At 30.9% G+C, this 14,853-nt stretch overlaps 1 protein-coding gene across 1 annotated transcript in view; it reads left to right on the forward strand.

Annotated features, from left to right (window-relative positions):
- The window catches only part of LOC107438039 (uncharacterized), a 165,504-nt gene that overhangs the window by 67,623 nt on the left and 83,028 nt on the right, over positions 1–14,853 (forward strand). The window contains exons 4-8 of the mRNA XM_087162368.1: positions 2,443–2,625; positions 3,923–4,141; positions 5,591–5,623; positions 11,323–11,556; positions 14,615–14,671. Of these exons, the coding sequence (XP_087018494.1) occupies positions 2,443–2,625; positions 3,923–4,141; positions 5,591–5,623; positions 11,323–11,556; positions 14,615–14,671 (726 nt within the window). The remainder of the gene's footprint in view (positions 1–2,442; positions 2,626–3,922; positions 4,142–5,590; positions 5,624–11,322; positions 11,557–14,614; positions 14,672–14,853) is intronic.

The raw sequence follows: 14,853 nt of genomic DNA on the forward strand, positions 1-14,853 counted from the left end.
ATTAGGAGAAAAACTACTACGATACCCTTGTTCAAAATTACAAGGCTAAATATTTGATCATTGGGTGTTGTAAACCCAAAAATTGTGCCGGCTGTTCACCAACGGTTATAAAATATGAAAATAAAATATTTCATTGTCCAGTGAAAAATGAATACCTATGATTTTGATCACGAAAGCTTTGTTATGTTTTCATAAATGATCTTTGAAAACCTTCCTTACACCCCCTTGTACCTTCTACCATATAAGCATTATATTTTTATAAATGAAATTTGCCTTCATTTACATTTGGATAAAAAATTGTTTATCATGAAAAAAAAACTCAGCTAATATCAAATTAGAATTTCTATTTTCTGTAAAATGAAAGAAATACGTAATTTTTAATACTTTTGAGCTTTTAAATTAGCAATGCTTCAATCTCTCGAAATACATATTATGCTCCATCTTTTTCCTCATTATCATTGATTTTTATCCTCATTTCGGTATGCATTCTGTGGCAACATTACACAAATGGGTGAGAATTTGTTTTGATTAGAATGACAAGATGTGCTCGTGTATTTCCTTTTTTTAACCATATTGATTTTCTGAAAAATTACTAGCGTTTCTGCGAACCATTTATTTTAGATTATCACTTTGCATTAAGTAAATCATGAAATTCAGCATGAAAAATCGATTTACGATGAGTTCAAAAGAAAAGAAAAATTTATTTTGGAGGGAAAAATTATTTATTTTGGAAATCATTACATGAATTTCGATTTGGTTTCTATTATCTTAAGAAAATTCCTGTCACTTCAACTTTAATCAGTGTTTTACAAAATTCACTCGAAAATTGTTTAAAAACATTAACAAAAGTTAATGTTTTTAATTTATTGATATTCAAAAAAAATTTCTCAATATTTGTTTTACACTAATGAGTCATTCATTTATAAAAATTGGTTTGTTTCGAATTTTTGGAAGTTTCATTATTTATATACGTTAAAAAATATGCCTTGTTTGAACATTTTGTTAAATTTATTATTCACGAACTTTTAAATATTTCATCATTTAAATACTTTGCGGAATAATTATTTTTCATGCTTTTATACTTTTTCTGAATTTGGAAACATTTTAAAAGTTTTTTTTAAAATAATGATGAAATTTTAATTATTCATGTACTTTCAATTTTTTTTCAGTTTTTTATAATCTGTGGAATTATAATTAACCATACACATTTTTAAGAAATTTATCCTTTGGATGCTTTGAAAATTGTAATCATTTATACATTTTCAAAACTATTTTGAAAATGTACAACTATTGTGTACGATAGTAGTTATAGTTTTGGAGAAATTTTCACATTTTAATTATTTGTAAATAAAAATAAACTGTGATCATTTCTAAAATCCAAATACGTCTCATTTTGTCTGAGTTTTAGTATATCAGGAACTCCTTTCAAAACTTCTAGAAATATTTGTATCAGAAACTCCTTTCGAAATTTTCTGTGATGTATCACAATGATGTATCAGAAGCACCCTTCCCAATTTCTGAAATATCAGAAAGTCTGTTTATGAGATATACGTTTCCAAAATTCATTTCATAATTGTCTGAGATACATGTATCAGAAGCTTTTTTCTAAACTTCTAGAAATATTTAATAATTTCTTAAATATATATAGTAACTCCTTTCACAATTTTCTAAGATATATCACAAAGATATATCAGAAGAAATTTTCCTAATTTTTTGAAATACGTATCAGAAATTCTGTTCCTGAGATATACATTGCCAAAATTGTCTGAGATACGTATATCAGAAACTTCTTTCAAAACTTCTGGAAATATTTGATAATTAGGCAATACAAAATTTCTTTAATATATTATAATAACTCCTATATCTATATTATAATATTAACGCCTTTCACAATTTTCTGAGATATCTCACAAGGATGCATCAAAAGCCTATTTCATAATTTTCTGAAATATTTATCAGAAATTCCTGAGATTTAAGATTCCAAAACTCCTTTCACAATTGTCTGAGATGCTTGTATTAGAAACTTTTTCAAAACTTTACCTGTCCCGCAGTGGACTGGTCGTTAAGACACGGTTCCCAGCAGATCACCGAAGTCAAGCATCACTAACAGCGGTCAGTGTGCGGGTGAGTGACCACTTGGATCAGTCTGCGTAGGGACCGAGGGTGTGCGGTATGGGTCCTCGTTAAACTGTTCTACCTTAAAGTGCTCGACTTCGCTTGCGGGTCGTCGAGCTACCGAAGCGGGGGTGTCATCCCCTCTGCAGAGGATTAAATTGTGAAGGCTTGTCTTCGGATCATCCTCAGAGATGTTTCTCAGACCGTCGCCAATAGCCCACTTTGCAGCTCTAGTGCGACGTAAATGAACTACAACAACAAAAAAACTTTGTCTTTGCTTAATCTTTTTATTACCTGTTTAAATAAAGTGAGTATTAAATATTTCAGATTATGGTACAGGTCAAAGCCAAGAACTAATAAAAGTGGGGTGTGATTGTGAGTGGCGATATCTTAAACACTATGAAGCAAAGGGATGCCGTCCCGTCTATGAGGAGAGACCGAGACAAAAGTGCACTTGCCCTTGGAGATTCGACTGCTCTCAAACAAATGAGGTGGAAGTCGACGATAAAGGTGACACTTTCGGATTTGTAGTTTATAATTAATTCATTCTAAATGCTCATTTGTAAAATGAAGTTGTTCTTTTATTATTATTGAAATACTCAATTATTTTAGAGTTAAAATGTTAAATGCATTTCATGTTTAATATTTTCAGAAAAAAAATTTAGATGAACAACAACATGAAATATATTTAGCATTTCAATGCTAAAAATATTTAGCATGGAAATCTTTTTGTCACAAAATGCTAAATGTTTTTAGCAGAATTGTCTAAATATTTTTTAGGGTTTATATGTTTTAACTGATGAATGCTCGTGGTTTTTTAAAAGTGCGACACCAGGCTATATCAAAAACACAACGATTTCTTTAATGTATACATATACATTCGACCGAATCCGTTTAAATTTCGAATTTTGTCATTTCAAAATACACAGATTAAAGCTATTTAAATGTTTGTGTTCTTTACAGTTCAATAACTTTCAACCATTATTAAATAAATAATATATTATAAATTAAGTAAAATTATATGGAATTATTTTTAGATACAACAATGTTCACGATTACATAGTTTCACTTTAATGGTTTAAAAAAAGTTGCGAAATAAGCAAGAATCATATGACGTAATTTCGCCCACCATTGGAATCGTATTTTTCAGATTGCAGCTAGTTTGAGAGTCAAGAATTCAAATTCGTCGAAAGAAAGGCATGTTTATTGAGAGGGTTTGTTGCATGTTTGTTTATTTAGTGCGTTTTTGTGTCTGATTTTGTAATCCAAAATATCGTCTGTTCGAGAAAAATAGCCCTCGAAAACATTAAGATTAAATTCTAAGATTTACGTACTAATTAGTACTTAAAAATTCAATGTTGTTGTTGTCATCTTATGCCACCTCTCAATACTGACAAGTCTATTCTGAGGCAAGAGAGGCGCGCTTCTTCTTGTTTTTCGGTGGCACAATCCACTGCTATGGCCAAGAATTCGACTTCTGCCATGCCCATACGTCCCATCCCATTTTACGGGGAGGACACATTAGCAGACTATCCAACCGCGGATCATCATTTTGACCTGAAACAAAACACGATCAATCTTCAATCAAACTATGTGATAACGGCAGATTTATCTTGCCCCAGTCATCATTTTGTACACGGGGATCGAAGTCACGACCTCTTGGACATGGGCCCACCCCCTACTAACCAGGTTATCCCGGACCTGTAAAAATTCGATCACTAGCTCAAAAGCTATTAAGCTGTTTTCGTGCCCTAAACAATAAATATTTCATATAGTTATAATATTAAGGTAACAATATATTTTTCAGTGTGCATCTACAAAAAGAACATTTACCCCGTTGGTTCCCGCATACCAACCTCCAATGCTTGTGAGACTTGTACTTGTGGTCGAGACTACTTCACACAAGCTGCTACCATTCAGTGCACGACACTAGAATGCCCTGCTGTATATTCTCAAACGCCACTGCCACAGGGGTGTCACTATGTATATAAAGAGAACCAGTGCTGTCCCACAAGTGTCGAATGTCGTAAGTGAATTCATTGATTTTATTTATTTATTTTTTATTTAAACAAGTATTATTTTGATAATCACTATCACTTAAAAAAAAATCGTCGACAAAAGACAAATTTTGATTATATCTGTGATTTTCAGGGAAAACGTCGTAACTACATTTTTTTTCTCCATTAGGTGATCTTCTTTCTTGGTTTTTAGAAAAAGCGTGATTAGTGTTATTTTTCTTAAAAGTAAGAGGTTTTCTCAACTATGGGTTTCAGAGAAAAGTCGCAGGCTTTATTTCTTTCGAAATTGAGTACTTTTGTGGAAAATGAAGTAGCTGATATTTTTCTTTAAATTGAGTGGTTCTACTACGACTTTTGTTTAGATAAACTTTTTAATTGTTTTTTTTTTTTACAATATTAAATGTTTTCCCTGTGCTGTTTTAAAGTCGGATTTTTCTTTTAAATTTAAGGGAATTAACTGCGATTCTTAAAAATTCAGCATTTTTCTTGTGATTTAGGAGGAAATAATAATAATAATAACACGGACACAGAGACCTGTACTTAATCCTTTCTGATCCTACCAGTTTTTATATCAAAATTGGATAATTAAAAATTTTCGAAATTAAGTTATGGCCAAATAGGGTTTTCTTGGTGTTTCTAATGACACTTTGTAAAACCAAGCTCGCCAGCTATTAGCTTTGCGAATTAAGTCTGAAATGTGAGCTTTTCATCTGAAAAGTGAGCACCGCAAGGGTGAAAATACGTCTTGTCTCAGAAACCCACGGTTAGTTGGAATCAACACTCATTCATGAGGCCCTTTTCTCAATTTAAACTAAGATCTGAAGGGGAAGGATATTTTCTCCAGATCCCTGTGCCCATGGTACTGGTCAACGACGACCAACCACAGAATGTTCGATTTCACAGATTTTTCGAGCACTTAAATCAAATGTACTAGGTGGGTCTTAGCCGAATAGCGGGTCGAATACGAGTGTATACCAATATTTTAAAATTTACTCTTATAGTTTATTATGAATAAAATGTTTTATGATAAATATTGACTATTTCTAATTATTAATGTCTGATTTAAATATTAGTTTTCTTATTTAGTTCAATACCGAAAAAAATTTCAAAGGAATGGATGTTTCGTAATTTTACTTAAAATATTATGAATTTACAATTAGAAATATTTTTGAGAGAATATGGAAATCTGGATACGTTTAACTATAATATGTAGTGAAACATTTTATATGTTTAATTGAAACCTTTAAGAATCCTGTAACTTAAATATAGCATATTATGTTCTGTTTGATTAGTGAAATTGTAATTCCATATAAATTAAACTATGTTAAACTGTGTAAAGCTAATTTCTTACGGATAATTTTACGGACTAAAATTACTTGAAATTTATACTATATAGAAAACTTTTTTGCTATGTCAATGACTTGCATATTTTTATTTATTCATTTTTCTTTTTACAGCTGCTGCGGAACAGCAACAAAATATTTACAAAGGTAAGCTTATTTTATAAGTAGTGTTATGTTTTAGTAGTGTTATAATAGGTATAATAGGTTATAATAAGTATAAAAATTGTTATGTTTTTCTTCTTTTATTCTTTCTTATATGCAGGAGATTTATATTCGACCAAAATATATCGTTTTAAAGAAGCTTATTTCAAAGGTTTAAATTTTCAAAAAATCTGTTTCGCTAATCTTGAGATTCTAGCTATATTTATATCTACGGTACTTTTACATTGTTTGAAAACACATGAATTATTGTTAATTAGTATGATTTTGAAAAACTTTTAAGAGTTTTGGTTAAATTGAATTCAAAAGAATGCATCATTTATGAGTGGTATTTGAGCTGCTGCAGTTTACTTTTTTTATCTGACGCTGAACAGTAAAAACTTTTTAGTTTTCACTAATTCAAACTCATAAAAATGTATCATATTCATAAGAAGAATTTGATGTGTTGTCTTTTTTTTATTGATGACTCTGAATGGTCGAAACTTTCACGAACTCTGGCTAATTTAAACTCATAGAAATGTATCATATTCATAAAATGTTGTGCAATTTATTTTTAATTGCTGACGTGGAACAGCTAAATCACTTATACAATGTACCACCAATGTAAGAAGAGTAAAGGACTATTAAACCGTGATTTAAAAGTTTCTATAATTTTTAATTCGTCCCAGAAGTTTCTGGGTTAACGATTTCATTTGACTTCTTCTAAATTGAAGAAAGGTTCTTCTGAATCTAATTCATGAAATTATTAATACACTATCTTTTTTAGCACAAAAATAGATAATAAAAAAGGAAAATATAAAAAAGAAAAGACAGTGATAGCCTTAAGATTATCACAGGTTACCCATTGACAAAATGGTTGTCTAATTTTTTTTTAATTTATCTACTTTTTATCCTCTTTACGCGTGATATTCACCTAACCTTTATTGAAAACGATCCTGTTTGAACTGAAGGTTAGAATTTCTGGTTCTTAATTAAAACAATTACAACAAAAATATCGTTCAAATGATGAAATTCTCTTTTATTCACAACTCGAGAAGTATTTATGGGATCTCTCTGGTCCCATATCTCAAAAATTAACTCACTCACTCACTCAATGCATAACAAAATTAAAAGTGAAAAAAAGGAATTCTAAAAAAATTATCAAACAGCAACGCATGCAATGACGACACATGCTCACTGGTTACTGTTTCTCATAAACGCAGTTGGAAAGTGTGATGACGTCCAAATAAGGTACGCAAGCCATCAAACCCAAAACAACACCCATTTTATCAATGGGTAATAACTTTGCTTCCGACTTTTAGATTAAACTAACCTACAATTATTGTGCATGGTTAAATCCCATGTAAATCTAAAGTCAAGAGAATTTCGATCCTTATTCCATCATCTAAAAGGAATATATTGTATCAGCATATTAATGAGAGCAGTCCATTCAGCATTACCAAGATGAGCTATATTTACGAAATAATAGTAATTTGAGACGATTGCTCAATATTTTGGCTTTTTATACTCATATTTCTGGACTATGCTTGTATTGTAAAGATAAAGCCTTAACGAACGAAATAAGAACTTTTTTCTAAAGATATAACGTTCTCTTTTTCAAAACTTTTACTCAGAACATTCGTCTACCTCTTCAATTTAAGAGGTGGGAGCAGTGGTGGTTCAGTAGACAGAGCTTTCGCCTCACAATGAGGTGACCCAAGTTCGAATCACAACAGTGGCTGGTTGATACGCATTCCGCTCCCGGCTCGTACCGAACACAGTGCTGACGTAAAATATCCTCAGTGGTAGACGAATCATAGCTTAGAATCCCCTTGCCGTTTGGCTAACCATGGGAGGTTTTCGTTGTTTTCCACTTCGTGCAATGAAAATGCGAGTTAGTTCCATTAACAAGTCATCTGTGAAGACAAATTTCTCCAAATCCAGGGGTTCCCTTGTCTTATGGATTGGGTTCAAAATGACAAAGCTACGGAGTTGAACACAAAAGTAGTAAAATCAAAACTGTGTCAGCTGTTTAACAACCGGTCATAAAATAAAGAGATAGGAGAATGAAAGTTTAATTTTGCCTTTTAGTGAATTTGAGTATAATTGAGAATCGAATGTAAAGATGAAATCTTCCCTTGATTTAAATACGCAAGCTTCTGATTGGCGGGATCCAGAATTCCTAGCATTCATTCAAAATATTTGCATCGTAGTATTTGTACTCTTGGCACTCTGCCAAAAGAAAGGCTTTCTGAGCTTTATTTTGAAGTGTTGTCGCCAATTTTGTCAATTGTTTGTAGCCAAATGCACTAGCGATCTTTTTCCCATATCTGTTACTAAGTGCCTTCATTCATTAATACCTCCAAAATTTTAAGACTTAGCAAAGCAATTTTGTGAATATTTTAAAAAAACTAAAATCTCAATTTTTTCTCCAAAGTATCACTTAAAACCATTAAGCTATTTATTATGACTTCATTTATTACTCAATATAATGTAGACACTTTTCACTCTGAAATATGAAAAAATTTAATCTTTTCCCAAGAAATTGCATTTTTTTTTAAAACAAATATCATTTGAAACCTTCCTTCACTAAGCTATTCCTTTGTAACCTCATCTATTATTTAATAATATCGACAATTTTCATCCTGCATTATAAAAAAAAAACACACACAATTTTGGATTACTTTAATTAACTCAGAACGCATTGCTATAAATGGACTAAAGCACTCTCTTACTATTGCAAAATTTACGAGATTCCGGGAAAATCGGTAAATCTAATATTTTAAATCCATATCCAGGAGAAACGGATTAGAGGATTATTTGTGAAATCATTTATGAATAAATCAGGCGAGATAGGAGGAATTAAACTTCCCCCGTGGCGTGTCACCTTTAATTAATCGGGGTTGATAGAGTTATGATTAAACTGTGGCACAGAGAGTACAAGGTGAGTGTTATTACTACTGCATATTTGTAATTGCCATTTCGTTTGCCATTCCTACTTCAACTAAAACTTCATTATAGTTTTACTTGCTGTTAGCGATTACAACTCATATTAATTTATTTACTGCAATTTGAACTGAATTTACTCATTAAGGGTGTCAACTTGATTAATGTGTGAACTAACATTTTGAATAAAAAATTTTGGTCGTAGATATAACTATGTGAAAGCCACACAAATTATGTTATTAGTATTGATACTGATAATATTTCTCACAGATAGCGCTTTGCGCAGTGTTAATTATTTCAGATTCGATTCAGGAGCTGTAACATATAAGCATCAAACTTTCTTGCTATTAAGTATTTTCTCTTATGGCGCGTGTTAGCAATAGTTTGATCAATGCAACTTATAAAGAAGGAAGATGAATGTAAGAAAAGGAATGTAAAAACGAACGAAACAATAAACTGAATCTCGAAAAAATCGTAGCTCATAATTGGAATGCTTCTTTATAGCAGCATTTAATGCATATTTCTGAATATATTTTTAAAAAAAAGCAAAACCTAAAAAGTATATACAGTACATGTGGCGAACTGATAAGCTAGAAATAAAATGCTATATAATGGAATTTTTGAATTGGATTAAATCTTCATCAAGACTTGATATTTGAATCTTTATAAAGAATTAATAATGGTTAAGGTTGATAATTATTAAATTTCTTCAAAAGCATTTAAAACAACTAAAAAATGAGGCTTGTAATATTTAACATACATCTTTTTTATATATTTTGCTAGTTTTGTGAAATAAATATGCTCCTCTTTAAAAGTGAGTAACAGCTCCACAGCCCCTGTTTTTAAACGCTATAAACAAGCTATAAATTTGTTTTAATTTTATTTTTTAAAATAGCTATATTTTAAAATCCTAGTTTAATAGTGTCTATACAGTAGAACCTTAATTATGCATTGCCTGATCATCCGACAGAATTCAGTACCTTAATTTGTTTTCGTTTCTAATCAAATTATTTTTTTAATATCATAAATCGCGATGCGCTATGATCTATTTTCTCAATAAATAATGACCGAATTATTTTTTAAAGACCGAAAGATAAATAAATGACTATATATTCACTTTCTTACTGGTATTAATAATTTGAAACACTTCATTTGTTGTGTTATAGTTTATAAAGTGTTTGATGATTGATTGTAGCGACTTGATTTTCTTAGATAGATAAAAATAAATAAATAAATAGCATTTTTTTTTTAACTTTAGAGGACGCCATGCTGCGTAAGAAAATTTTCTCCACAAATTCTCTTTCTCCTTCATTACTAATTTAAAGTGTAGAAAAAGTGAGTTCAGACTGAATACTGAATACTGAATGCTTCCAAATACTGAAAAAAAAAATTATACAAATGAAAATAAATTATGAGGTGATAACTTAAGATTAAACAACCGAGAAGTTCTCTTCTGATAATTTGTTTGCATTTTAATATTTTGAAGTATTTTTTTAGGCAATTGGAAACTTTATGACTTACTCTAGGTTTGCCTAAATTTACTTTTTCTTTCTTTTCAATTTTGAATTACTAAAGGAAAAAGAGAATTTGCGAAGAAAATTTTCTTCCGCGGTATGGTGTCCTCTTGAGTGTGCTGGGGAGCGTTATTGCTGTTGCAGCAAATGATCTTATTTTCATTTGAATGAATGCCTAGTGGGTAATGTGCAGAATATCTAGGTAGTTTGCACATTACCAAGGTAATTTGAGAAATGAAGAAAGAAAATGATACTTTAACGGATTGCCTTAGTTAATTTGCACATAATATGTTAAATATCTGATTTCTACACTTTAGCGGTAACAAATATACATTCGTTCACTCACTGATTTATTAATTTATTGAGTATCTCTTTTTTTGATTCGTTGATTTGTGCATTCATAGCTTTTCCTATTCATTCATTATTTTTAAGATTTGAAGATTTTCCATTTCAGAAGCTTATATCAAACACTTGATCAGGGTCGATGATTCGTTGCAAAGTTAAGTTTCGTTAAGAAAACAATCCAAGCCAGGCGTCAAAAGATACCGCGAGATGGGGTTTAGCCACTCTCTTTTCTGTTCGCCTGTATCGAATTTATACTTATTTTATCTGAATAAAAAGTATTATTTTTTCATTTTTGCTACTGAACTGGGGAAGAATACTTCAATAATGAATTGCACTTATAAATGTGTTGAAGCTATTAGTAGATTAAAGCTGTAACGGCTGTATTCTCTCCTGTGCAACGCAAGAAATCTATGAAATATAGATAATAAAAATGTTAATGCTTCGATTAAAAACGTGATTCTTTTTACTTATTATATTTATTATTTTTATTTATAAAATAATTGCGCAACTTTACATATGGTGGGATTAAGACATTTCCACTAGAAACGTATTTTACAAAAACACCTAATTCAAATAATGTAGCATTAAATATTACCACCGCCGCCAGGAGAGGCATAGAGTTACAACTTTTTGACTAACGGCATGATTGTGGTAATGTAGTCAGCATTACATATAAGCCACATTTACTTCCCAGACAAGTTGATCAAATTCTGGGGGCGCTACTGAGGATCGAATCCTAGTCCTTCGCAATGGCAGCTCAGTGTCCTTAACTACTGAGCCATCCTCTGGTTTATAGTGCAATGTCAAAAATTTGCTCCTCGTGTCAAAAAAACTTCTATTATTTTTAAGAATGTTCGAAAATATTTTTTTATAAATAAAAGAAAAACTTTAATTGTTTTGCAGTTCCTTCGTGTGAGTATCGAGGTAAGATGTATTACGATGGGGAGCAAATCTTTCCCGAAGAAGATCCCTGCCTCATCTGTCTTTGTGACGATAAATGGAAAGGTGTGGGTGGAAACAGCAGTTGTCGGCAGCACGACTGCATGCTGGAGAGAGACTCGAGGAAACTGAAGCAAGGATGCATACCTATCTACCACGAAAAGACCTGCTGTCCCATAGACTATCACTGCTCAGACGGTAAATATACTATTCATTCGCTAGATTTAACTGGATTTAGTTAAAAATGTATCAGTTTGCTATGCATATTAATTATATTTTTTGAAAGCTCTTGATATGGAGCTGTTTTTCATAACCTTATTGAGAGTTTATAACAGTTACTCGTAACTATTAGGTCAATTTTATTCTGAAAATGGCTCCAACTGCCATTAAGAAGTAAACCACAGTTTTGCGTAAGTGATCTAATTTTTCAATAATTAAAAAATTACCCCAAATCTGCAATAGCTGTGCTCAATTGCAAAAATTGAAAATTACTCATTAAATGTGATGTTTGTCAAATAGGTCAAAAAATTTCGACAAATTGGAGGTTTTTAAAGAAAGCTTAACAATTTTTAAAGCATTCTATCCATTTAAAAAAAACATAATTTTTGACGCCAAAATGGTGTATCTACTTTAAAATTACAGCTTTGCCACTAGTATTTGAAATGAGGCTTTTTTAAGTTTTTCTTGGAGAAAAAGCTCCGACAAACACTATTAAGACTTAAATTAGTTCCTTTGTTCTTCAATTCTTCTTTTTTTTGTGCTGATTCCAAGAGGGGAAATTGTTATCGTCTACTGGTTCCTGTTTTAAAGAACCAGCACAGATAAAATGCAAAACATGTAATTTCCATAGCCTTTCAAACAATATTTTAAAAAAAAAATTTCTATACCAGTCTTCTGAAAAATCTGCGCAGATCGTTTTAAAAATCCAAAAATTTATTTTGTAAATTAAGCATAACAGAATCATAAATTTGAAACTAATTAAAAAATGTCTTCCTGTTCAAATCAAAATCAAATAATCAGATCAAAATAATATTCAAGAAAGAACGCACAAAAGTATATATTGAAGTGATGTGGAAATCGCAACACTGATGGAGAAAAGCAGTTAGCAAATTTGAGAAAACCTAAGTCAAAATCAGTATCTTATCAATTATTAAATCAGAATCAGTATAATTACAGGCACTGAACAAAAATACTTTGTAGACTTTACTAATTTTTTTGTATCAAAAAAATCTGTTACTCGTTGTGGTGGTAATAGTTATCGACAATGTCAACATCTATGAAAAGGTGTCCTGTCATACAATCGAGTTAACATGTCTTATATACTAGGGAATTGGAATTGTATTTTTGTTGTAGTAGACACACTATAGTACTCCCCCACCAGAGTTATATCTGTGATAGAATGCGATGAACGGATATCACTAGTTGATTTGTTGCTGTTTTGTGAGAAGCCGGGAGAGCTATATTAAGATCCTTTAAATGCTAATTGCGATATCTGTGTTAAGTTAACTGTCGTGGTCATTCCTGTGCTGCCATAAGCAGTATACAGGTCAACGTTGTGTGTGATCGAGACGGAGTAGCAAAAGCGCGAGGAAGTGGATAATGTAGCAGTTACAAGTAGGGAGTCAACTGTTCAATGGGGACCATCCATCGAAGTAGGCCTTTGATTGGCCTAAAATTTTCTCTTAAGTAGAGAAAGTCTGAATGCAGTATCAAAATTTATAATGAATTGTGTCAATCAAAATTACTAGATTTGTTTGTAATTCCTTTGAGAAACGAAACGATTTTACTAAAATCTACTAAATCAGTGAAAATAATGAAATCCCGACAATATTTTCAAACTTTATTGTTGTTCCGATATTATGCTTCTTGAAATTATTTAGTTTATATATAGTTATTTATTGTAGTTACAAATTATTATTTATAGTTATATTGATTATTATTTATAGTTATATTTATATTAATAATTAAAAAGAATGAAAAATTTGTAAATTTAAGTTTTGAATCAAAATAAATGTATAAGTTAGCAATAATTAACCTTTAAAAAATTCGCAAAAATCATGCATACATTTTCTATGACAATGTTAATGACCTTGAATGACAATGCAAAAGTAAATTATTACGACTAATGATTTATTTCTAAGCTGCAATTCATTATTTTAAGTTGCCTTTTTTAATAATTTAGTTATAGCTTTTAGTTGTCATCACTTGACAAATTTGAGGATGTAAATTGTTAGTTAAAAACATAATATTCTGTAACTGAAAATTAAATTTTATATAAAATAATGCTATTAATGCATCATTATCAATTGTGTTAAAAATTAAACACATATTTTCCGAAATTCGGAATGCAAGGAAACACGCGTTCGTATTAAATTATTTTATGACAGCGTAAGAAAATTGAAATTCAATCCAAAGTAGCAGATTGTAACTTAACCACTTGCCAGTTGCTTTTATCAACAAAAAAATAACAATAATAATAAAAATAGCCAAAGACGTGCTGTATCAGTTGGAAATTAATTATCAAAAAACTTTAAAGATATTCATTATTCTTTGCCCGAGAATAGAAAAGATTATTTAAGATTTTATAAAGCTCGCTGTTGTTCACTAAACCAATTTCTATAAAATTTGTAAAGTTTACAGTAACAGCCATTTAACAAAAAATATTTTTTATAGTCTACATGAAATGAGCTGTAGTTGCTCAAGGGATAGAGCGTTAGCTCTCCAATGAGGTGAACAGGGTTTGAATCCCGGCGATGGCTGGACGATACGAATTCCATATCCGGTTCGCACCGACCACAATTTACGTAAAACGTGCTGACGTAAAATATCCTCAGTGGTAGATGGATCATGGGTTAGAGTCCCCTTGCTGTCAGACTAACCATAGGGGTTTTTTCGTGTTTTTCCTCTCCATGCAAGGCAAATGCGGGTTAGTTCCATAAAAAAGTCCTACATTTTGACAAATTTCTCCCAAAGCTTGATTGAAGAGTTGCCTTGTTTTCGGTTGAGTGACAAGGCTACGGAGTTAAACATTAGTAATTGTAAACCCAAAATTGGGTCGGAGGTTCAATGCCGGTTATAAAAAAAAATATGAATGGGAAGTTATAATAGTGTTTATACATTTTTTAAAAAAATATTTTGAATAGAAAAAGTTCATTATATTTTTAACTCGTTTTCACACCGTTAACCTCAAAAGTTGAATAGTTATTATCATCATACCCATAGTTAATTAATAATTTTTTTTTTTTTTTTTGCGTAGGAGATGAAGATTTTAAATCCATGAAAGTTCCCAGTTTCAAATTGGATGATGATGAAGGTAAACTGACATTCTTGATTTTGTTTGATCTCTTTATAAACTTAGTTTATTTCATTATGTGATTGACTTGTATGCTCCATTGTATACATTTAATTGTTGATATAAAAATATCCTTTACCCTATTGACTTGCAGACTTACATACGCGAATATGTTGATGCTGTAAACATATATTAATTACATT

This window comes from Parasteatoda tepidariorum, chromosome 4 (assembly GCF_982258835.1).
Source record: "Parasteatoda tepidariorum strain Cologne lab strain chromosome 4, Ptep-v5.0, whole genome shotgun sequence".
Classification (NCBI taxonomy): Eukaryota; Metazoa; Arthropoda; class Arachnida; order Araneae; family Theridiidae; genus Parasteatoda; species Parasteatoda tepidariorum.